Source organism: Dendrobates tinctorius, unplaced genomic scaffold (assembly GCF_039654945.1).
Source record: "Dendrobates tinctorius isolate UK_male_01 unplaced genomic scaffold, ASM3965494v1 ptg000163l, whole genome shotgun sequence".
NCBI classification, from domain to species: domain Eukaryota; kingdom Metazoa; phylum Chordata; class Amphibia; order Anura; family Dendrobatidae; genus Dendrobates; species Dendrobates tinctorius.
In genome coordinates this window covers 5,551,428-5,576,274 of record NW_027361830.1, presented here as the reverse complement: position 1 = coordinate 5,576,274, position 24,847 = coordinate 5,551,428, and the positions used below count along the sequence as shown (strand labels likewise).

At 42.0% G+C, this 24,847-nt stretch overlaps 2 protein-coding genes across 2 annotated transcripts in view; both read left to right on the top strand.

The window, feature by feature from the left end:
- Positions 1-24,847, top strand: part of MYLK4 (myosin light chain kinase family member 4) — a 229,708-nt gene that overhangs the window by 37,298 nt on the left and 167,563 nt on the right. Inside the window, exon 2 of the mRNA XM_073550150.1 lies at positions 9,127-9,388. Coding sequence (XP_073406251.1) covers positions 9,182-9,388 — 207 coding nt within the window. The 5' untranslated portion in view covers positions 9,127-9,181. The remainder of the gene's footprint in view (positions 1-9,126; positions 9,389-24,847) is intronic.
- LOC141052845 (uncharacterized) lies at positions 2,437-7,132 on the top strand. The gene is made up of 2 exons (XM_073550149.1): positions 2,437-2,792; positions 3,228-7,132. The coding sequence occupies exon 2, from the start codon at positions 3,740-3,742 to the stop codon at positions 5,492-5,494; it is 1,755 nt and encodes a 584-aa protein (XP_073406250.1). The 5' UTR covers positions 2,437-2,792; positions 3,228-3,739; the 3' UTR covers positions 5,495-7,132.

The window sequence follows — 24,847 nt, the reverse complement described above, 5'->3', positions numbered from 1 at the left end:
TCTAGCCTGTGCTGTTATACAGAGTAGCTATGCAGAGTAGCGGAAGTCACTAAATGCGCCCGCCCCCAACAGCGATCCAGCAATGTAACAAGATAAATAGCCGTTCACACAGGGGAAGGAAATACCAGAACAAAATATATAATCAAAACGGCACTACCGCATATATACCGCCAAAATGCACGGGAATACCAAGACGGTTGAAAAAAACATTCAAACCAGGAATCCCACTGTATAAATGACTTGCTATATATGCACATATAACACGACCACAAATTGACCCATGCCAAGTCGCAACCGCTGGTCTGAACTGGGGAGTCCATGTCAAAAGACACAGCATACCACAGGACAGAGACAGAGGAGAGGTCGGTATGCGTACATGGCCTTCTATTGCCTAAAAGGAATATTACACTTATGAATCATAAATAGGCAGATAGTATAGCCCCACAAAAGTGAATATATAACACAAGCAACATATTGTCAATACCAAAATCTATGATAAGATTTTAAAATAATTGTAAGAAAGTAGGCAAAGGACATATGTCAAGATTAAATATAAAATACATATTGCCACTCAAAAGTTACATTGTGCATAAAATAACAATAGTAATTGCAGTAGAATAATATTGGTCACAATGACCAAACATGATGAAGGAGGTCAAAGCAGACAGTCTGGATAAGAGTTGCTGGGCGTTCATTTCAGTATCATAACAGACAGGGAGAAGTCAGCATTATGCAGATAAAATCCATATACATAAGCATGCTCACAGGGGCCTTAAGAGAAATAAAAACAAGGATTAAAAACATAAAGTTAAAAACAAAAGACACACATATGCAAATGATGGAAAAAGGCCAAGGGACCGTACCAGGTAGTGAAAGTAATTAATCACAGAAAGGGGGCAAAACTAATGCCCTCATTAAGCCCATTAGGTTGTAAAGTTTTCAACGTATATATCCATCGTGATTTCAACTTGGCTAGTTTCTGTGAAATTTTACCACTACGAATCCCAGCATTAATACAATCAATACCCCTAACCCGCAGAAGGGAAGAATCGCAGCTATGAGTTGACCAAAAATGGCGAGGAATGGTCTTGAGCGTAGATGGATCGGTTTGGCCTAAGGCAGCAGAAATACCCAAGACATGCTCTCTCGTCCGTACCTTAAGAGGACGGGTTGTAAGGCCCACATAGATCAAGCCACATGGGCAGGTGGCAAAATAGATCACACTACGTGTGGTACATGTAATGCGCTTCCCAATATTATAGGTCATAGACCTATCAGAATTAAAGAATGTATTGCATTTCTCGATGTTGGGGCAAGCCACACACCTGCCGCACGGAACACATCCACTTCTCACAGGAAAAGAATCCAAAAAAGTAGGTATAGGGTTACCCTTATGATGACTACGCACCAAAGAATCTCGAAGATTCCTGGAACGTCGTGTGATAATTACTAGTCTATTAGAAATATATTTGGCTAACACAGGATCGGCCAATAGAATAGGCCAGGATTTACTGAGAGCATCCCTCACCTGTGAGAAGCGTGTATGATGATCTGTAACAAAAAAAACCACATTATCCTGCTTCCTCTCAGGCGTATTGTAAATCAAATCATTACGAGCAGAGTTTTTGGCACGATTGTATGCCATTTTGATAATTCTGTGGCTATATCCATGTTCGTAGAACATAACCTTTAGCTCCTCAGCCCGTTTCTCAAAAATTTCTTTAGTGGAACGATTCTACGCAAGCGCAGAAACTGCCCAGTAGGTACTGATTTAATCATATGCCTAGGGTGAGCAGAAGAGGCGTGCAACAATGTATTTGTAGATGTAGGCTTTCTATAAATATCAGTCTGCAGTTCACCGCCACCTCCCCGACTGATCAGGACATCCAAAAATTCAATCCTTGAACTATCAAACTGATAGGTAATATGTATATTACGATCATTGTCATTCAAAGATTTCATAAAGGCATGAAGAGAATCAATAGGTCCCTGCCAGATCAGGAAAATATCGTCGATGTACCATGTCCAAAGAGGGACACAGTCCATCGACGTAACCTGATCTGACAGGAATATATATAATATACAGTGTATACTCTGCATGTACATGTAATACACTGATCTACCAGTGACGTCTCTAGGGGAAGTCTTCCATCTTCATTTTTCATCTTTATCCAGCACAGGCCGCCATCACTTCTTCCAGAGAAAGGGGGGAGGGACGAATCCAAAAAGGCAACAAAAGGTCATAGTGAAAAATATTTTATTAAGCGGAATTGCAGGAAACAAATGGCTAAAAAACATGCAAGTAGTAGTAAATCATTGGTAACACATGATTAGGACCCTGGGCACCAGGGCAGAAGTTATATGCAAAAAGAACGCCATGTCATTAATGATATTTTTCACTATGACCTTTTGTTGCCTTTTGTTGTCTGTAATATATCCAAATGGTAATCAACTGAGCCACCCTGCATGTATTTACTCCATTCACTGCCAGCAAGCAGCCTGAATGATACAACTTCCCACCTCTGCTGCCTCTATTTCTCTGCTGTAATATATCCAAATGGTAATCAACTGAGCCACCCTGCATGTATTTACTCCATTCACTGCCAGCAAGCAGCCTGAATGATACAACTTCCCACCTCTGCTGCCTCTATTTCTCTGCTGTAATATATCCAAATGGTAATCAACTGAGCCACCCTGCATGTATTTACTCCATTCACTGCCAGCAAGCAGCCTGAATGATACAACTTCCCACCTCTGCTGCCTCTATTTCTCTGCTGTAATATATCCAAATGGTACAACTCCATACTTCTGCTGCTTGACCATTTTGCTGCATATTTAAATGTGCTTGCTAAACCTTTGGTATAATTCATTTGTTGCACTGTATGTAATACTTACTGCTTTAGATCTGTGACTGGGGCCTTTCTAGATCTTATCAGGTGGAAGGTGATATAGCATTCTGCCACATCTTGGTCTAGTGCCTTTGATCATCTAACCATCCCCTGGTGTGCTGGCCCCAGCTGCCAAATTATACCCAACCATCTCCCACAATCCCTCTCTCCTGACCCTGTAGTGTGGCCTATATATTTAGTAGTTGCTAAGGGGAAGCACGCAGTGTGGGGTACAGCACGCAAGCATCCCATAAGCAAAGCATCACAGAAGATAAGCATCCAGCAAAACGGCAGTTATACATGGCATGGAATTAACATTCGTCTTCTCTCTTCACACAGGTAATCAACTGAGCCACCCTGCATGTATTTACTCCATTCACTGCCAGCAAGCAGCCTGAATGATACAACTTCCCACCTCTGCTGCCTCTATTTCTCTGCTGTAATACATCCATATGGTACAACTCCATACTTCTGCTGCTTGACCATTTTGCTGCATATTTAAATGTGCTTGCTAAAGCTTTGGTATAATTCATTTGTTGCACTGTATGTAATACTTACTGCTTTAGATCTGTGACTGGGGCCTTTCTAGATCTTATCAGGTGGAAGGTGCTATAGCATTCTGCCACATCTTGGTCTAGTGCCTTTGATCATCTAACCATCCCCTGGTGTGCTGGCCCCAGCTGCCAAATTATACCCAACCATCTCCCACAATCCCTCTCTCCTGACCCTGTAGTGTGGCCTATATATGTAGTAGTTGCTAAGGGGAAGCACGCAGTGTGGGGTACAGCACGCAAGCATCCCATAAGCAAAGCATCACAGAAGATAAGCATCCAGCAAAACGGCAGTTATACATGGCAGTTAGTCAGGGCAGGAGTCAGGTAACCCACACCTTGCCTTCCCCTTTAACCATGTGCTTTATTTTTATCCTCCTGTGTTCCCTTGCCATCCACATTCATCACCCTATCCCCCCTCCATCACGACTCATACACATCAGCCCCTCTATACTTCCCTCTCCCATGTACAGCTCCCACACACTCCTCATCTTCCTGAGAAACCTCAGCTTATCTTGCCCAAACACATCGCAGAAAAAAACTACTTACAATTCCAACAACTATTGGCTCTTTATCTTCCTTCTCCTACTGATTTCAGGGGACATCTCCCCCAACCCTGGTCCACCATCCCCCAACCTCGACCCCTACCCTACCTCATATCGAAACCACAATAATCTGATTAACATTACTTGCACTCCCTCATCTCAATCTTTTAATTGTGCCCTCTGGAATCCACGGTCTGCTTGTAACAAGCTTCCTTTCCTACACAACTACTTTCTGAACAACTCTCTTAATCTGTTGGCCCTCACTGAAACCTGGATTCAGGATTCTGACACTGTCTCTCCTGCTGCCATTTCCTACGGTGGCTTACAATTCTCTCACTCCCCAAGACCCACAAACAGACCTGGTGGTGGAGTTGGCATACTCCTGTCCCCACAATGCACTTTCCAGGTCATCCCCCCAGTCCCATCACTCTTATTCCCTTCTTTTGAGGTCCACACCATCAGGCTCTTCCGTCCCCTCTCCCTCAGGGTAGCGGTCATATACCGGCCCCCAGGCTCACCCACCCTCTTCCTTGACCACTTTTCAGCCTGGCTGCCACACTTCATGTCCTCAGAACTACCAACCCTCATCCTGGGAGACTTCAACATCCCCATTAACAGCCCTAATTCCACATCTGCATCCCAGCTTCTATCACTAACCACCTCTCTAGGCCTCTCACAGCTCTCAACCTCTGAGACACATAAGGACGGTAACACCCTTGATCTGGTCTTCTGCCGGCTCTGTTCAATCTCCCACCTAAACAACTCACCGCTTCCACTCTCTGACCACAACATTCTCTCCTTCACACTCACAAATCCTCGCCCACCCCAGCTCATTCCTACCTACCACACAGTCAGAAATCTACAAGCTATTAACCCTCAGACACTTTCAGATTCCCTACACTCATCTCTGTCCCCAATCTCCTCTCTTTCCTGTCCTAATCTGGCTGTTCATCACTACAATGACACTCTTAGAAGCACCCTTGACCAAGTAGCTCCCCTCACCCTCAGAACCTCCAAACACAGAGTAAAAGAGCCCTGGCTCACATCGCAAACTCAACTTCTCCAGCGATGCTCCAGGAGTGCTGAACGCCTATGGAGAAAAACCCGCACACCAGAAGACTTCATCCACTTCAAATTTATGTTAAGAACCTATAACGCTGCCCTTCACCTTGCCAAACAGACCTACTTCACCACCCTGATCTCCTCACTAGCCAACAACCCCAAGAAACTTTTTGACACTTTTCACTCCCTCCTCAGGCCAAAAGCACAAGCCCCTATCACAGACATTTGTGCTGATGACCTGGCCTCCCACTTTACAGAAAAAATAGATAATATCCGTCAAGAAATCTGCTCCCAACCACCAAGTGCTGTGACTCCCATCCCTTCCTACATCTCCCCTGGCTCACTCTCCACATTTGATCCCATAACAGAAGAAGAAGTCTCCAGACTCCTCTCTTCTTCTCGTCCGACTACATGCACTACCGACCCCATTCCCTCACATCTCCTCTAGTCTCTCTCTCCAGTCGTCACAACCCACCTAACTACAATCTTTAATCTCTCCCTCTCCTCGGGCATTTTCCCATCCTCCTTCAAACACGCCATCGTTACTCCACTACTAAAGAAACCTGCTCTCGACCCATCCTGCACAAACAACTACAGACCAGTCTCCAATCTCCCCTTCATCTCTAAACTTTTGGAACGCCTAGTTTACTCCCGCCTTACCCATTACCTCTCCATTCACTCCCTTCTAGACCCTTCACAGTCCAGCTTCCGCCCCCTACATTCGACTGAAACTGCACTCATCAAAGTGACCAATGACCTTCTGACAGCAAAACGTAACGGTGACCACTCTCTGCTCATTCTTCTTGACCTATCTGCAGCTTTCGATACTGTTGACCACCATCTCCTACTCTCTAGGCTCCAGTCACTAGGCATTAAGGACACTGCACTCTCCTGGTTCTCTTCCTATCTCTCTGACCGCTCCTTCAGTGTTTTGTTCTCTGGCTCCACGTCATCTCCTCTTCCTCTTGCTGTCGGGGTACCTCAGGGCTCAGTCCTTGGCCCCCTTCTTTTCTCTCTTTACACGGCCCCAATTGGACAGACCATCAGCAGATTTGGCTTTCAGTACCATCTTTATGCTGATGACACACAACTATACACGTCTTCCCCCGACCTTACCCCCGCTGTACTACAGAACGCCAGTGACTGTCTGTCCGCAGTCTCCAATATCATGTCCGCTCTCTATCTGAAACTCAACCTCTCCAAAACTGAACTTCTTCTGCTCCCGCCGTCTACTAACCTCCCTAAATCTGACATTTCCTTCTCCGTGGGTGGTACCACAATAACACCCCGGCAGCAGGTGCGCTGTCTGGGTGTTATGTTTGACACCAATCTCTCCTTTACATCCCATATACAATCCCTTGCCCGCTCTTGCCGCTTACACCTAAAGAACATCTCTAGAATCTGCCCTTTTCTCACTATGGAAACAACAAAAACCCTCACTGTTGCATTGATCCACTCTCGCCTGGATTACTGCAACGCTCTATTAATTGGCCTCCCCGTCACTCGACTATCCCCTCTCCAGTCCATACTCAACGCAGCAGCCAGGATCGTCCATCTGGGTAATCGGTACTCGGACGCGTCCGCTCTTCGCCAGTCCTTACATTGGCTGCCCATTCATTATAGGATCCAATTCAAAGTACTTGTTCTCACCCACAAAGCTCTCCACAGTGCGGCACCCCCTTACATCTCTTCTCTCTTTTCTGTCTATCGGCCTAGCCGATCGCTGCGCTCTGCAAACGACTTTCGACTAACCTCTGCACTAATCCGTACCTCCCACTCCCGACTCCAAGACTTCTCCCGTGCTGCTCCTATCCTCTGGAATGCTCTACCCCAAGAAATCAGGACTATCCACAATTTGCATAGTTTTAGGCGCTCCCTCAAAACACACCTGTTCAGAGCGGCCTATCACATTCACTAATCAAAGTCATTCTCTGTGTAAGTGTGCGTGCGTAGCCCATTCACTATCTCCATCCATCCTTCACTCCTGCAAGATGGATGGACCTTCATTGTAAATACACCATTGTAAATACACACCTGTACTCTGTATCTCCCTCACCTCATTGTAGATTGTACGCTCTCACGAGCAGGGTCGTCTTATTTCGTCTTATTTTGCTTTAATTATTGTATTGTTAGCGTTGTTACTTATGACTTGTGTTTTGAAACTGTTAAACTGTAATCGCTGCGGAATATGTTGGCGCTATATAAATAAAGATTATTATTATTATTATTTATTATTGTTGCCTTTTTGGATTCGTCCCTCCCCCCCTTTCTCTATATGAGTTTTGGCAATTGGTCACTGACAGTCCAATGTTATAAATATATGTGGACATTAATTATGGTCACTTATGACATATTATTCATTACATTGTCCTATAGGATGTTTACATTTTTTTACACTACCCTCTTTGTATATACATCACTTCTTCCAGCCAGGTCTTGTCTCTGCAGGAAATAACACAGTTATCTAGACTACCACTTTCAGAGCACATTACTTAATTTTTTCCCAACGTCTACACTACACCAGATGAAAAAAAAAAGGCGACATAGTGTCCCTCTGTACAGTAACAGGACCCCCATTGAAAACAGTATCCTCCAAAAATAAAATACATCACTGCAGTAATAATATCCCTTAATTAGCCTCTAAAGTAATAATGTTTCCCATCCTGGCCCCCTTGTGTCTCATTCCTGGCTCCAGGCATATTTCACCCATCCTGCCCCCATAGGAGCTCCCATCCTGCCCCCATATGAGCTTCCATCCTGCCGCTATGTGAGCTCCCATCCTGCCCCCATATGAGCTCCCATCCTGTCCCCATATGAGCTCCCATCCTGCCCCATATGAGCTCCCATCTTGCCCCATATGAGCTCCCATCCTGCTCCCATATGACCTCCCATCCTTCCCCCATATGAGCTTCCATCCTGACCCAATATGAGCTCCCATCCTGTGGCTTTTAGTACAAAAAGAAAGTAAAAAAAAATCTTCTCACCTGGCCACGGCCCAGTGGTGCCCTCTCCCTCATTTATTTGAGGTGCGGACGCGCCGGCACATGATAGTGACGTCATACCCTGTTGACATGTGCGCCGATGTCAGCTGTCGGCCTGTGATTGGCTGGCAGCTGGTAACTATTGATGCGCAGAAATCCGGTTGCTTTCTGTACCGCAATATATTACAATTGAATGTGCATCCTCAGATGTACATTTAGTTGAAAATTGAGGGCCCGGAAACCGGATTGCGGCACTGCTTCTTGATGGTTTGGGCACCCGCCTGCTATTTTTTAGAAGTAGTGTCACTGAACTGGTGAGAGCCCCCTGAATACCACCACTGCAGCCAGTGTCTTATATATAACCTTCTCACATGTGTCTCGCCTCTCTGTTGTGTTTTCTGTCTCTCCTCACTTCTTCCATCTTTTCTCTCTCCCGCTCTCATTTTTGTTTTTCCTTCTGCCTCCTCCCTGGTTGTATGTGGCTCCACCCCCACCATATAGCCCCACCTCTCCATGTCTCTTCACAGTCTGAAAACTGTGACACTGCTGGAGGGGAGGGATCAGATGCTTAGCTCCTGGCTCTGCTGCTGAGTTCAGGTGCTGGGGGGTAAGTATTGTCACAGTGTGTGTGACTGTGTGTATGGAGGACTATGGTGTGTGCATTATACTATATTGAGGACTATGGAGTACATTATACTAAACTAGCACAATGCTGCCTATTCACCAAGTGATTGTATTATTTATGTTCTATGCCCATCATTCTTCCTCAGCCAGTGTAAAGAGGCTGGAAAACAAGCGTTGAACGATTTCAATATTTTCGACTTGTTTAAACTTGTTTAACAGTCTCAACTCAGCGCATGTAAATACAAAAAAAAAAAGTTTCTGTGTGATGGTGCAATATCTTAGCATTTGGAGCCCTACTTTAAAGTTTTACCCAGGGCCCCACTTTATCTAAAACTGGCTCTGCCCCTGCTTTGAGTATTTGAGAAACAATAAAAGACTTGTTGTTGCCATGCTATTGTTTAATATTTGCATCCCCAACCTAGTAATAACAATCTGTTGTGTATATTAAATATGTATATATTTTGTTTTATTTTAGACAAAGTAATGGAGACTTAGAAAACCGAAATGTTACATTAAGTATAGGGGAAAGGATGTATGCCAATCAGGACCAAGAGAACAATCATGACCTAAATGGCAGTATCTGTATGTCACTGAAACTTTTGAGAATGGATAGTATGGACATTTGCTGTACCAATAAAACAACTGAGGAAGTTTCCCACTTTCAAAAAGTCCAGATGATGAGATCTGTTTTGGAAGAAAAAGCCAAAGAATCTGAAGATGATACAGACAGTCATGAGGTACAATTATTGCATTTTTATGTCATGTATTAACTGCCTTATCTGGTTATATGGGGTCAGTAAGGGTTCTTTTATGTGTAAGTTTTTAAAATGAAAAAAAAAAATAAGTTCTGTTGTGTTTTTTCCTTTCTAACAACTCGCATATATCAAAACCTCATCGAACCCCTTAATAATCAATAATTTTCAACAGATCCGTTTTGTACATTAATTTCATTTATTTGTTCCTAAAATGGAGCAGACAAACTGAATTCCCAAATGCAAGAGTGAACCCAGCCCTACCTGCCAGTTTTTCCTGTTTCTTTCCTTAAGGTGTTCATATTGTTTATTATTTTATAAGTCTAAAATTTTGTGATGATTATTTTCATAATATATCTTAATTGAGATGATTGCGCCATACCTCTGATACAGCGCTTCACGTTTGAGCCAAGGAAACAAATACCTGGCATGCTATGAAAGGTGCACACTGTCATGTCAAACAGCAATGTATTATAGCACATAGTGTCATTGCTAACAATCACTGATATAAATAGTCAGCTAAGTATACAGTAATGGCCAAAAGTGTTGGTACCCTTGAAATTGTTTCATAAAATGAAGTATTCCTTCCAGAAAATTATTGCAATTACACGTTTTGTTATACACATGTATGTTTCCTTTGTGTGTATTTGAACAATGCAAAAAACAGTCAACAAAAGGTGAACTGGACATTATTTCACACTAAACTCCAAAAATCGGCCAGACAAAATTGTTGGCACCTTTCCAAAAATGTGGGCAAACAACTTTTGTTTCAAGCATGTTATGCTCATTCAAACTCACCTGTGGCAAGTAACAGGTGTGGGCAATATGAAAATCAAACCTGAAACCAGATAAAAAGGGGAGCAGTTGACTCAATCTTTGCATTGTGTGTCTGTGTTACCACATTAGGCATGGAAAACAGATAGTGGAGGAGAGAACTGTCTGAGGACTGAACCAAAATAGTTAAAAAATATCAACAATCTGAAAATTACAAGTTCATCTGCAGGGATGTTGATGTTCCTTTGTTCATAGTGCACAACATAGTCAAGAAGTTTACAACCCATGGCACTGAACAACAGAGAAAAATTGATGAAAGGTTGCAACTCAGGATGGTCCGGATTGTGGGGATATGTAACCCCAACTTCCAAAGAAAATCATGCTGGCCTGCAGTCTCTGGGTGCATCAGTGTCAGCACAAACTATCCGTCGATATTTGAATTATATGAAATGCTATGGCAGGAGACCCAGGAGGACCAAATGTGCCTGAGTAAGCAAAAATTTTTCTGGGAAAGGGTCTTGTAGACAGATGAGAAAAAGATACTGCTGTTTGGTTAAATCACATCATTCTTCTGTTTACCAAAAACTGAATGAGACCTTCAAAGAAAAGAACATAGTACTTACAGTCAAATATGGTGTAGGTTCAAAGATATTTTGAGGTTGTTTTGTTGTCTCTGGCACTGGGTGCCTTGACTGTGTGCATGGCATCATGAAATTTGAAGATTACCAAAAGGATTTTGGGTTGCAATGTAGTGCCCAGTGTCAAAGAGCTAGATTTATGTCAGGGCTGGACTGGCCACCTGGCAATACTGGCAAATGACAGAAGAGCCTGTCTGGTCGTGGGCTGCCTTGTCTGCTACGTTATTAACAGAATCGGTGTTCTAACAACACCCATACTGTTAAGAGTTGTGATGGAGCACAAAGTCGCTGACTCCGTCACTTACCCCAGCAGGCAACAGGTATCATTAGAAATATTGGTCTTGTAGTAAATCTTGCTTTCCTCTAGTGATGAGCGAATATACTCGTTGCTTGGGTCTCCCTGAGTATTTTGGCATGCTCAGAGATTTAGTTTTCGTCGTCTCAGCTGCATGATTTGCGACTGCTAGATAGCGTGAATACATGTGTGGAATGCCTATTTGTTAGGGAATTCCCATATGTATTCAGCCTGTCTACAAGTCACAAATCATGTAGCTAAGACGAAGAAAAATACTCGGAGACGCCAAAATACTCGGAGATCACCCGAGCATGCTCAGGGAGACCTGGGCAACGATGCTACTCGCTCATCACTACTTTCTTCCATCCAAGGTAATATTAGTAGTAATATATCCCATCTGGTGCTTGTGGACAGGGACAGCATGGGCCTGTGTGATTTCAATTGCCAGGGCTGAATTTCAGCCCCAGTCTGTACCTGGTTTATGTCCTATGTAATGAGTTTTCCAGCAGGACAATGACCCCAAACATACTTCAAGAAGCACCCAGAAGTGGGTGGAAATAAAAGAACAGGAGAGTTCTGAAGTGGCCAGCAATGAGACTGGATCTAAATCCCACTGAACACCTGCTAAGAGATCTAAAATTGCTTTTGGGGCAAGGCACCCTTCAAATGTGAGAGACCTGGAGCAGTTAGCAAAAGAAGAGTGGCCTAAAATTCCAATTGATAGGTATAAGAAGCTTGTTGATAGTTATAAGAAGTGATTGATTGCAGTTACTGTATCTATTCTAAAAGGTTGTCAAACAAATATGAAATTGAGAGTGCCAACAATTTTGTCCATTCCATTTTTAGGGTTTAGTGTGAAATTAGGTCCACTTTGCCTTTTTCTTTTGTTTTTTTTTGTGTTGTTTCAATACACACAAAGGAAATAAACATTTGTAGAACAAAACACGTGTAATTGCAATAATTTTCTGGGAAATATATTTCATTTTCTGGAACAATTTCAAGGGTGAAAACACTTTCGACCATGACTGTATGAAAAAGATAAAACATAAAGTTAAATATATGCAATATACATATGCATGTCTAGAGATTAGGACATCTTTATCCGAAGCCATTTGAGTGTACAAATTGTGTGCAGTCTAGTGAAATTAAAATTCAAAGTATAAAATTTAAATTTTATTGTAGACCATAAAGAGAATCTTTCACCATTTTTTTCATGTTGAACTAGACACACAGTAGAACAGTAGTTGCAGAACGGAATAAAATGTTGGGTTTTTTACATCTACAATGCGGAGATATTACAAGTCAAAGTATTTGGCATCTAATGAGTTAACTTTTGTTAAGGTAATGTGGTTGTTATTAGTTTTCACAAGGGGTTTGAACTTCTCCATGTATGACGCTGACCAATTACAAGAAGGCAGACATACACTTGAGAAAGAAGAAGAAGCCCCAACTCCCACAATATCTTAGAGCTGATTTCTGACTATATGAGATGGAAGGCTGCAGCTCTAATCTCCTGGAATGCCTGTTTATGATTGCTCAGCATCACACAGAGAGAAATACATGCCCCCAACTTTTTATTAACACCCACTTGTACTTAAAGGATACATTTAATTAAGCAGAAAATGTGTAAATAAATGGTTTTGCAATTTACAGTTATTAAAAATTATATGCCATTCAAAAATAACAACCTTTCATCTTCTGAATTGGGCCCCCTGATGTCTTCCTGTCTGTGACCTGTCCGCACATGTGCATTTACTGTCATCTCCATCCCCCACCGCCAGCATGCGCATTGTATGTGAGAAGCTCCCTGGGATGCATGTGCAGTGATAGCAAACACACTACCCGCACTCACAGGATGAGATCAATCTGCCTCATCTGCACACACTGTCGTAGCTGTGTGAGTGCAATTGCAGAGAGATGCTTCCTGCACTCACACATGACTGACAGCACTCGCAGTTGGTGCAGATTGATCTCACCCTGACAGATCTATGTATGTATGGGGAGGGTCTGTCTGAAGTCACGCTCACATAGCTCTGATAACGTGAAGCAGAATGATCTCACCCAGCTGTCAGACCTTTGTGAGTGCGGGCAATGTGTTTGCTGTCACTGCACACTTTTACCAGCATTCTATGAGGGAGAGGATCTTCTCACATACATTGCACACTCTGGAGGTGGTGAAGTGGAGGAACTCTTTATTTTATAATGACAGGAATTGCATTTTGCAGCCAGGTGATCAGTCACTGAGATGGACAGATAAAGCTCACAGACGGAATAACGCCAAAGTGACCCACGATCATGTGACAGGGTCACCGATGAGCGGGATTAGTGACGTGCTTCCGGTAAACGCAAGTTAAATGCCGCTGTCAGAAATTGACAGTGGCATTTAACTAGTTAACAGTCATAGGTGGATCGCGATTCCATCAGCGGCTGTTGCAGGCACATGTCAGCTGTATATATCAGCTGACACATGTGCCCGGAAAGGTGCAGGCTCAACGCCGGAACCCGCACCAAACAGGGAGAGTCTGACATCAGCGTACTATTACGCCCGATGTCCGAAAGGGGTTAAACTGGAGTTTTCAGTAGTGGACAAGTTTTTTCTTACACGGATTTTGAAGTGGAAGCTCTCTAAGATTCAAGAAAAAAAACTCAGGAAGACTAACCAGAATAGAAAGATGATGGCCCCAACGTGTTTGGTAAATTCAAAGATAAAGCTACCTCCCATATGTTCACCACTACACCTTTATCATTTATTGTCTGAATTGAAGGGTTTCGATTTCAGTTAATGCTTGTATTTTCACTGCGAGTCTTGGTGGAGTGTGTGCTGGAGAAATATGCCCTCAATTCATAAAGAGGTGCTGTGTGCCACAACTAGAAATTCATTATTGGGAATGGGATATATTTCTGTAGTAATTTACACCACAATTCTATTTAAATTTTGATGCATTTATAAGGTGCACTTGATCTCGCTCCGCAAAATTTTCAAAAAGATTCTAAATTTGGGTACAAAAAATTGCCCCATTCCAAGAAACTATAACAAGAAAGTAGAATAAGCTAACTGATGAATTGGCCCCTATCTCTTTATATCTCAGGATGTCAAAAATGTCATAAAAACAATTTGCAACATTATTTGTATGTTATTTGATATATTCAGTTTCAGACTTTAAAATGGAACATGTTTGTATTAATATATTCCACTAGATGGCGATATAGCCTAGTAGCTATCTGGGGCCTGAGTACTTTTATATGAGGATCTTATGAAGTTCTTCACTGTTTTAACTCCAATATTTTCCACCAATGCACAAATATTTTTATAAGTGCAAATGTGCCAAATTGTTATATGGTATATACTATAAAATTAAAAAGAGAGCCTGGCAGCGCAGTTTATACACATGTCATGATGTGATTATTAAAACATGTACTGTATTTTAAGTAGTCGAAATATATTTTAAATAACCAAAAATGTAAGTTTTGTGAGGACCGGTTATCACAGATCTAAAGTGACCAGTTTTTGCTATAATTTTATTCCGGCTGCTCCACTGAATACTCCATTTTTGTTTTTTTCATATGCCATACAGTTTCACAGATATAGAACTTCTTATTTAGTGCTAATTTTTTTGTTTTTTTCCAAGGGGGCGTGGCTCACAGGATTATCTGAGGGTGTGTCTTTAGGCGCAGCTTTGCATTATGACCGGTGAGCCACACCCCCTTGTAAAAAATAAAAATGAGCACTGTATAAGAAGGGCCATATCTCTGGAACATTTAATACTCTGTGAATTAAATAGGAGCAAAAAAAAAACACTTTTCACCTGATGACATCTCTTCTATAACCCCTTCACCCCCAAGGGTGGTTTGCACGTTCATGACCGGGCCAATTTTTACAATTCTGACCACTGTCCCTTTATGAGGTAATAACTCTGGAACGCTTCCATGGATCCCGGTGATTCTGACATTGTTTTCTCGTGACATATTGTACTTCATGTTAGTGGTAAAATTTCATTCAAATAACTTGCGTTTATTTGTGAAAAAAAATGGAAATTTGGCAAAAATGTTGAAAATTTCGCAATTTTCCAACTTGAATTTTTATGCCCTTAAATCACGGAGATACGGCACACAAAAAACTTGATAAGTAACATTTCCCACATGTTTACTTTACATCAGCACAATTTTGGAACCAAATTTTTTTTTGTTAGGAAGTTATAAGGGTTAAAAATTGACCAGCGATTTCTCATTTTTGCAACACCATTTTATTTTTAGGAACAAATCACATTTGAAGTCACTTTGAGAGGTCTATATGATAGAAAATACCCAAAAGTGACACCATTCCAAAAACTGCACCCCATAAGGTGCTCAAAACCACATTCAAGAAGTTTATTAACCCTTTAGGTGCATCACAGGAATTTTTTGAATATTTAGAAAAAATGAACATCTAACTTTTTTTCACAAAAAAAATACTTCAGGTTCAATTTTTTTTATTTTACCAAGGGAAACAGGAGAAATTGGACTGCAAAAGTTATTGTGCAATTTGTCCTGAGTACGCTGATACCTGATATGTGGGGGGAACCACTGTTTCGGCGCATGGCAGAGCTCAGAAGGGAAGGAGCACCGTTTGACTTTTTCAATGCAAAATTGGCTGGAATTCAGATTGGACGCCATGTCACGTTTGGAGAGCCCCTGATGTACCGAAACAGTAGAAACCCCCCACAAGTGACCCCATTTTGGAAACTAGACCCCCCAAGGAACTTATCTAGATATTTGGTGAGAACTTTGAACCCACAAGGTCTTCACAGAAGTTTATAACGTACAGCGGTTCAATTAAAAAATCATATTTTTTCCACAAAAATGATCTTTTCACCCCTAATTTTTATTTTCCCAAGGGTAACAGGACCCTAAAAGTTATTGCGCAATTTGTCCTGAGTATGCTGATACCCCACATGTGGGGGTAAACCACTATTTGGGCGCATGGCAGAGCTCGGAAGGGAAGCAGCGCCATTTGACATTTTTGGCTGGAATTGAGATCGGACACCATGTCGCGATTGGAAAACCCCCGATGCACCAAAACAGTGGAAACCCCCCACAAATGACACCATTTTGGAAACTAGACCCCCCAAGAAACTTATCTAGATGATCAGCGATCTGTCACAGGCACTGCTGCAGACTTCCTCATGCCTGCGCTTTGCAGGCACTGAGGAAGCCAGCTCCCTGCAGGCCCCCCGAAGGCCCCCGTCGCCATCTTGGATTCGGGGGCCTGCAGGGAAGGAGCCCCCCGCAGCAGCGCTGCACATTGCGCTGCCGTGGGGGGCTCAGGGAAGCATGGAGGGAGCCCCCTCCCTGCCGATGCTTCCCTTTAACCCCCGGTACACCACGATCATGTTTGATCGCGGTGTGCAAGGGGTTAAGGTGTCGGGGGCGGTCCGTGACCGCCCCTGACAAATTGTGCCGGGTTTCAGCTGTGATAATTAGCTGACAACCGGTCGCGATCAGCGGCGCTCACCACGTGGGCGCCGCTGATCGCTGAGACGTAGTATCCCGTCCATGGGCATAGGGGCCCGGGTCCCATGGACGGGATAGTATGTCTGATGCCAGGAAGGGGTTAAAACAACCATTCACCTGTGAAGCTTGACCCTTATGTAGTGTAGTTATAAAGACTACTAGATGGAGGCCTGATGCTATCGCATCGGGAGGGAGGTAATGTCACGATGGGGGCAGTCTTTGCAGTGTTGAGAATCTCCCCCCCATGTGCTCACCCACCAATCCTCTCTCTCTTTCCCCATGTGCTGACTTCTCCCATCTGTGCTCTCTTCTTTGACCTTTCTACCCCACATGCTATCCCCTTGTATGCTGTCTCTTTCCTTCCTGTGCTGTGTTCTCCCCTCATGTGCTGTCCCATTTTAGCCATTTCCCCCTGTGCTCTGTCTCTCTCACCCCTGTGTCTGACCGTGTACAGAACAAACCACAGCTCCTGGGCAGTGGAGGAAGCAAAAAACAATACTAACATTACAGCAGGAGATCGTAGAGGATACATTTTGTGAGGTAAAATTTGTTTAAAACCATTCAGTGAAATATTTTACCTCACAAAATGAATCCTCTGTGATCCCCTGCTGTAATGTCAGTATTGTCTTTTGCTTCCTCCCCTGCCCAGGAGATGTGGTATGCTCCATACACGGTCAGACACAGACAATTTTTAAAATTAACTTTTGTTTGTGGGAAAACCCCTTTAATGTGACTGGCTTCCTCTGCCTGTAGGCACGTCGCGCATCTGCCGCCGGGATCAGCTGAATGATTCACTGTGCCTGCGTGGAATTTGCGTAGTCGCAGTGTGATGGTGTTCTGCTGGTGGTACCGCGCAAGAGGCTGAGAGAGTGTGTGCCTGTGAGTGTGTGACTGTGAGAGTGTGAGTGTGTGTGTGGTGCGTACGGTGTATAGAGTGTGTGTGTGTGTGTGGTGCGATGGTGTTCCGCTGGTGGTACTGTGCAATAGGTTGGTACCAGCAGTAGTTTCCATATTGAGACACCCATCACTTGGCGGTCGGTGAACTTCCCCCGCTTGGAATTCTGGGATACGGTGACATCTGGACAGAACAGGAAATGAAAACATTACAAGGCAACTATATAAATAGATTATTTAATTATATACAGTGGGGAAAGTAAATATTTGATACACTGCTGATTTTGTAACTTTTCCCACATACAAAGACTGGAGAGGTCTGTAATTTTTATCAAATCCAGGACATCACATTGTATGATTTTTACATGACTAATTTGCATATTATTGCATGAAATAAGTATTTGTAAAACAGAACTTAATGTTTGGTACAGAAATCTTTGTTTGCAATTACAGAAGTCAGACGTTTCTTTGTAGTTCTTTACCAAGTTTGCACACACTGCAGCAGGGATTTTGGCCCACTCCTCCATACTGATCTAATCCAGATCTTTCAGGTTTCGGGGCTGTTGCTGGACAACATTGGGTTTCAGCTCCCTCTAAAGATTTTCTTTTGGATTCAGGCCTGTAGACTGGCTAGGCCACTCCAGGAACTTGAAATGCTTCTTATGGAGCCACTCCTGGCTGTGTGTTTTAGGTCATTGTCATGCTGGAAGACCCAGCCATGACCCATCTTCAATGCTCTTACAGAGGGAAGGAGGTTGTTGTCCAATATCTCATGATACGTGACCCCATCCATTCTCCCCTCAATACTACGATGCAGTCATTCTGTACCCTTTGCAGAAAAACACCCACAAAGAGTGATATATGCCTGACTATGCTTCACGGTTGGGACAGTGTTCTTGGGGTTGTACTCATCCTTCTTCCTCTAAACACGGCGAGTGGAGTTCATACCAAAAAATTCTATTTTTGTCTCTTCTGACCTCTTAACCTTCTCCAATGCCTCCTCTGGATCCTCCAGATGGTCATTAGCGAAGTTCAAATGGGCCTGGATATGTGCTGGTGTGAGCAGGGGGACCTTGCGTGCAGGATTTTAATCCATGACTGTGGAGTGTGTTACTAACGGTAATAATTAAGACTGTGGTCCGAGCTTTCTTCAGGTCATTTACCAGGTCCTCCTGTGTAGTTCTGGACAGATTCCTGAACTTTCTCAAAATCATCCTTACCCCACGAGGCAAGATCTTGCTTGGAGTCCCAGATCGATGAAGATTGACAGTCATCTTCTATTTCTTCAATTTTGTAATAATTGTGCCAACAGTTGTTGCCTTCTCACCAAGCTGCTTGTCTATTGACCTGTAGACCATCCCAGCCTTGTGCAGGTCTACAATTTTGTCCCTGGTGTCCTCAAACAGCTCTTTGGTCTTGGCCATGGTGGAGTGGTTGGAGTGTGATTGATTGTGTGGACAGGTGTCATTTGTACAGATAATGTGTTCAAACAGCTGCAATTAATACAGGTAATAAGTGCAGAGTATGGGGGCTTCTTAAAGAAAAGCTAGCAGGATTCTGAACCAGAATTCTTGCTGGTTGGTAGGTGATCAAATATTTGTTTCATGCAATAAAATGCAATTTAATTATTTAAAAATTGTAAAATGTGATTTTTTTTTAGATTCTGCCTCTCACAGTTGAAGTGTACCTACGATAAAAAACACTGACCTCTCCATTCTTTGTAGGTGGGAAAACTTGCAAAATCTTCAGTGTATCAAATACTTGTTTTTCCCACTGTATGTCTTTTATATTGCAATATTGATTCTAATATTGGTTTTGGTACAGTCATGTTTGTTAAAACAGTTGCATACCATTGAGTAAATTGTTGGCAAGCACCACAGCTTACTGAATCCTAACTTTGTATGTTAAACACACCATTAGGATTTGGGTCTGTTACTGCATTTGTCGCCTGTTCTAATTTATGTAATTTGCATACCTGCAGTCACATGCTGGCTAGAATAGAATGCTGAAGGAACCATCTGAGAATCTATTGGCACATGACCACAGGTGTGCAAATCGCAACTTTTGACAACTGCTGGAATTGGCAAGCTGAGCCAAATCCTAATGGTGTGTATATGCACTCAGTATTATTTAATCTTGTATCGTAGTATCATTGGTAACATTAGTCTTGTTGTAAATCTTGAATTCCTCCAGGAAGGGTAATATCTATAATAGAGACCCCCATTTGGAGAATGGTTGGGGGCAGCATGGACCTGTATTGCTTCAAATGCCAGAGATGAATTTCAGTCCCAGTCCAGCCCTACAAGCTGCTTGCAGGCGCAGTGCTTTAGAGCCTGCTCGCACTGTTCAGAAAGCTTGTCAGGTTCGACCACCATCTGTCCCCCACATTTCTTCCATGCTGCAGAAGCAAAGCTGCCTCAGCTATCAGCTTGGAAGACCATTCATTTCAGATGAGCAGAGTGACCATGCCGCTAGCGCCGGTACCCCTGTACGAGTCTCCTTACTCCTTGCAGCAGGGACGCCGCTCATTCTGCCTTCTGTCCCCACAACATCTATACGAGCTCTTAGGTGGAGTATAAGTAACATACCTTAACAATAACTTTAGGTTTATCCCCTTACATGACAGTATAAAAAATGTTATTTGTAAATGTTTTCTTCATGTAAACATTGAATAATTTGTGCTACACAGTGAAAAGCTGTTTTCTCTAACCATGGTAGAGGTAGAGGATGCTGGATATAGCTAAGACATAGCAACTTCTAGTCATACAAATTTAGAAGAATTGTACCCTACAAATATACAGCACATAGTTTCCCTGTTAGCTTTCTAAGAAATGGTCTTAGTTTTAGGATAACATTAACTGTATACGGTACAAAAGATCTCCTAGACTCCTGGCGGGCAGCAACACAGGAAAGTCATCTGCAGTTATTTTCAGCATAGATCAAAAAATAATTTTTAAGTTTGCAACATTTCTGTAAGTACAATTTTGGTGGGAGTTTTATTTTTACATTCTAATCTGTCTGGTACTTAAATGTAATTGTTAAATAATAGTATAAATATTGGCACTTGGCACTCTATAGCCTAACTGAATGAAGAATATGAAATACATTAATTGTCTTCGGAACATCTCCATAAACATTTTCCTCCCTCAAGAATGCAGCCTTGGCTTCTAAGGTTTACTACTATCCCAACAAAGTATGCCCTCCAACTCTAACACTGGAAGGAGAAAAGGAGAAAGCCTGTACTGTTGACAGGGAACATGTGCCTAATACATTCTGCTACTGCTGATGATGCTTGGCGTTCCTGCGTAGTCGACAAGTGCTAGAGTATCACAGTAAATATCTGTCAAGCATTGCCTCAGTCAAGCTTTCTCCTTACCCGAGCATCTGCTTCACACTTGTCATCTACTTGTCATATTATACCATTTTAGGTACATTGAATTTGTTGATCCCTGTTACTGGATACAACCTGTCCGTTACCATGCCTCCTCTTGGAGCCTAGTTTCTTTTCAGCTTGGTTAGAGACTAGAGCCGCAGACATCCGTAAAATAACAACGCAAAAAACTGCAACTATGGACCTGCCATTTAGGAAACGATTTCTGTGGATTGCAGACAACCTGTGTGTTTTAGCATCATTACTCTGGCAACTATTGTGGAATCTTCTGCATATCAAGAGAGACAAGAGGACAGCTGAGCGAGGAGATACACAGGTAGCCTAAATATCTGTATAGCACAATGGTCAGAAGGAGATGTCATCATAAAAGCCATTATTTTCTGCACAAGAGTGCACTTATGTAAGTCATATTATGTGGCTCATGTCAAATTAGAATATATATATCAATGATCACTGTTACCATCTTGCCAACTCTTCCAGCTTACTATACATGCATTGTCCAGTTAACGCATGTGTAAAATAGTTTTGTGAACTTTATTTCACTTATGTTTACAGTCTTGCAATCTTTTTTAATAAACATAGCAAGAAATCCATAGTGCATATTGATACTTTATATTTATATACTTATGTTTGTGGTACATAGTAGTGCTTTATTGAGAGACTTTTATGTTTTAACATCTTAAGTGCTGTACATAATCTTTAATGTGTGTAGGGCACCCATTGATTTGTATGTAAATGTGTATAAACAAATACTGCCATAGAGCATGGTCCCCAGATCTTGGCTCTGGGACCAAATTGCTGCCCAAAGTGCTGTACATAAGAAAGTTTCAGCATGTTCTGTGCTGTAACAAATAGGAATTACTCTGTGTCCTCGACCACTTGGAAGAACGCCTCTCATAACCTGTATGTGACATTGTGTGTGTGTGTGTATATGTATATATATATATAGCTCTGGAAAAAAGGAAAAAATTTGAGAAACCACTGCAAAATTTTCAGTTTGTCTGATTTTTCTCTTTCTAGGTATACTAGCTGAAGAGCCCAGCGTTGCTCGGGCATAGTAACTAACTGTGGTTATTTGTAACAAATTATAATGATTATATTGCACATAAATTGTCACTGTATGTCATCTCCTCCTGTATATAGTATACACCTGTATGTCATCTCCTCCTGTATATAGTATATACCTGTGTGTCATCACCTCCTGTATATAGTATATACCTGTACGTCATCTCCTCCTGTATATAGTATATACCTGTGTGTCATCGCCTCCTGTATATAGTATATACCTGAATGTCATCTCCTCCTATATATAGTATATACCTGTATGTCATCTCCTCCTGTATATAGTATATACCTGTGTGTCATCGCCTCCTGTATATAGTATATACCTGTATGTCATCTCCTCCTGTATATAGTATATACCTGTGTGTCATTGCCTCCTGTATATAGTATACACCTGTATGTCATCTCCTCCTGTATATAGTATATACCTGTATGTCATCTCCTCCTGTATATAGTATACACCTGTATGTCATCTCCTACTCTATATAATATATACTGTACCTGTATGTCATCTTCTCCTGTATATAGTATACACCTGTATGTTATCTCCTCCTGTATATAGTATATACCTGTATGTTATCTCCTCCTGTATATAGTATATACCTGTATGTCATCTCCTCCTATATATAGTATATACCTGTATGTCATCTCCTCCTGTATATAGTATATACCTGTATGTCATCTCCCCCTGTATATAGTAGTATATACCTGTATGTCATCTCCTCCTATATATAGTATATACCTGTATGTCATCTCTTCCTGTATATAGTATACACCTGTATGTTATCTCCTCCTGTATATAGTATATACCTGTATGTCATCTCCTCCTGTATATAATATATACCTGTATGTCATCTCCTCCTGTATATAGTATATACCTGTATGTCATCTCCTCCTGTATATAGTATATACCTGTATGTCATCTCATCCTGTATATAGTATACACCTGTATGTCATCTCCTCTTTTATATAGTATATACCTGTATGTCATCTCCTCCTGTATGTAGTATATACATGTATGTCATTTCCTCCTGTATATAATATACTAGCTGAAGAACCCGGTGTTGTCCGGGCATAGTAACTAATTGTGGTTAGTTATGACAAATTATTATGATTATCCTCCATCCAATAGTCCTGTGCCCAGATACCCATCATACATATCCTCCATCCCATAGTCCAGTGCCCATATACCCATCATACATATCCTCCATCCCATAGTCCAGTGCCCATATACCCATCACACATCCTTCATCCCATAGTCCCATGCCCATATACCCATCATACATCCTCCATCCCATAGTCCCGTGCCCATATATCCATCAAAGGGGAGGGGCTAACTGGAGGGGGTGGAGCATTAAGCTAACATTCTACAGTGACACCACAATAAAGAAGTGGGATTGACCAGAAGGGGCGAAGCTATGGTGTGGATGAGGTTATGCATAGTGGGCGTGGTTATGCAGAGTGGGTGGGGTAATGTGGAGTGGGCAGGGCTATGTGGAGTGGGCGTGGATTGTTATACTCACACACACATACACTCATTTTTATATATATAGATACCTATGTGTCACCTCCTCCTGTATGTAGTATATAGCTGTGTGTCCTCTCCTCCTGTATATAGTGTATACCTGTATGTCATTGCCCCTGTATATAGTATATACCTGTATGTCATCTCCTCCTGTATTTGCCTTTTTTCCTCTGTCTTTTTGTGTTGTTCCAATAAACACAAAGGAAATAAACATGTGTTTAAAAAAAATGTAATTGCAATAACTTTCTGGGAGAAATACTTCATTTTCTTGAACAATTTCAAAGGTGCCAACACTTTCAACCATAACTATATGCATCTTCTTATGTATCGTAATAATGGACAATATTTTCTGTAGTTCTAACCCCAGTTACAAAGAAATAACCTCTTTCGGTGTAAATAATGTAATTCTTCTGCTGTGCAAGGAGTACAACTTATTAGAAATTGCAGACAAGAAAGAATTATAGTTATTAGATTTTCATTATCATTTTTATATAATTTCTCTCCCATGCACAATATAATTGACAATCCTATAATTTGGAGTATTTGAATAAAGCCCGCAGACAGCTTGTTGCAGTCACATAATACATATCCTGTTAATGGTGCTGGCAAGGTAGCCTAGGGGAATTTTAGTTTGACTGCTCTCCCCACTGAGGATATATTCACATACACCAAAGTAACTGCTTAAGTAATGACCTCAAAAGCTACATTTTGTTTTGTATATTCAATAGAAGTCTGCAGCCAAATCAACTTAAAACATCTACAACTATTGGAGTAATCTACACTTTTTTTTACTATACAATGTTACATAATATAATTATGTCTCCCTTAGAATAATCCACAGGTGACACTTCACTTTTAAAGAAGCCATCCCATTACATTTTTTTTTTTGCTAAATCTGTGTATGTCTGTATGTAGTGTAGAGTGTACCCCTCTACTTACACCTTCTGCGGGATCCAGTGCGGTTCTGCTCTTCTCTATGACGTCACCATTCTTTAGACTATACAATGAGTAAGCCAGAAGACTCCTTTCCACTGTAAGCCTCTGGAGTCGCATTCTGACGCTGCACAGGCTTACATTGTAATAGCCACTTCTGATTCACACAGAGTGCAGCATGACCTGGAGATTCTGAAGACTAGTGACACCACTCAGAAGAGGAACAGAATGGTGATGGTTCCTGGAGAAGGCATTAGGTGAGTATATTAACCCCTTCACCCCCAAGGGTGGTTTGCACATTCATGACCGGGCCAATTTTTACAATTGTGACCACTGTACCTTTATAAGGTCATAACTCTGGAACGCTTCCATGTATCCCGGTGATTCTGACATTGTTTTCTCGTGACATATTGTACTTCATGTTAGTGGTAAAATTTCATTC

What these genes read in the sequence shown, in the direction of transcription:
- LOC141052845 (XM_073550149.1), top strand. Translation starts at nt 3,740, where the DNA reads ATGGCAGTTAGTCAGGGCAGGAGTCAGGTAACCCACACCTTGCCTTCC.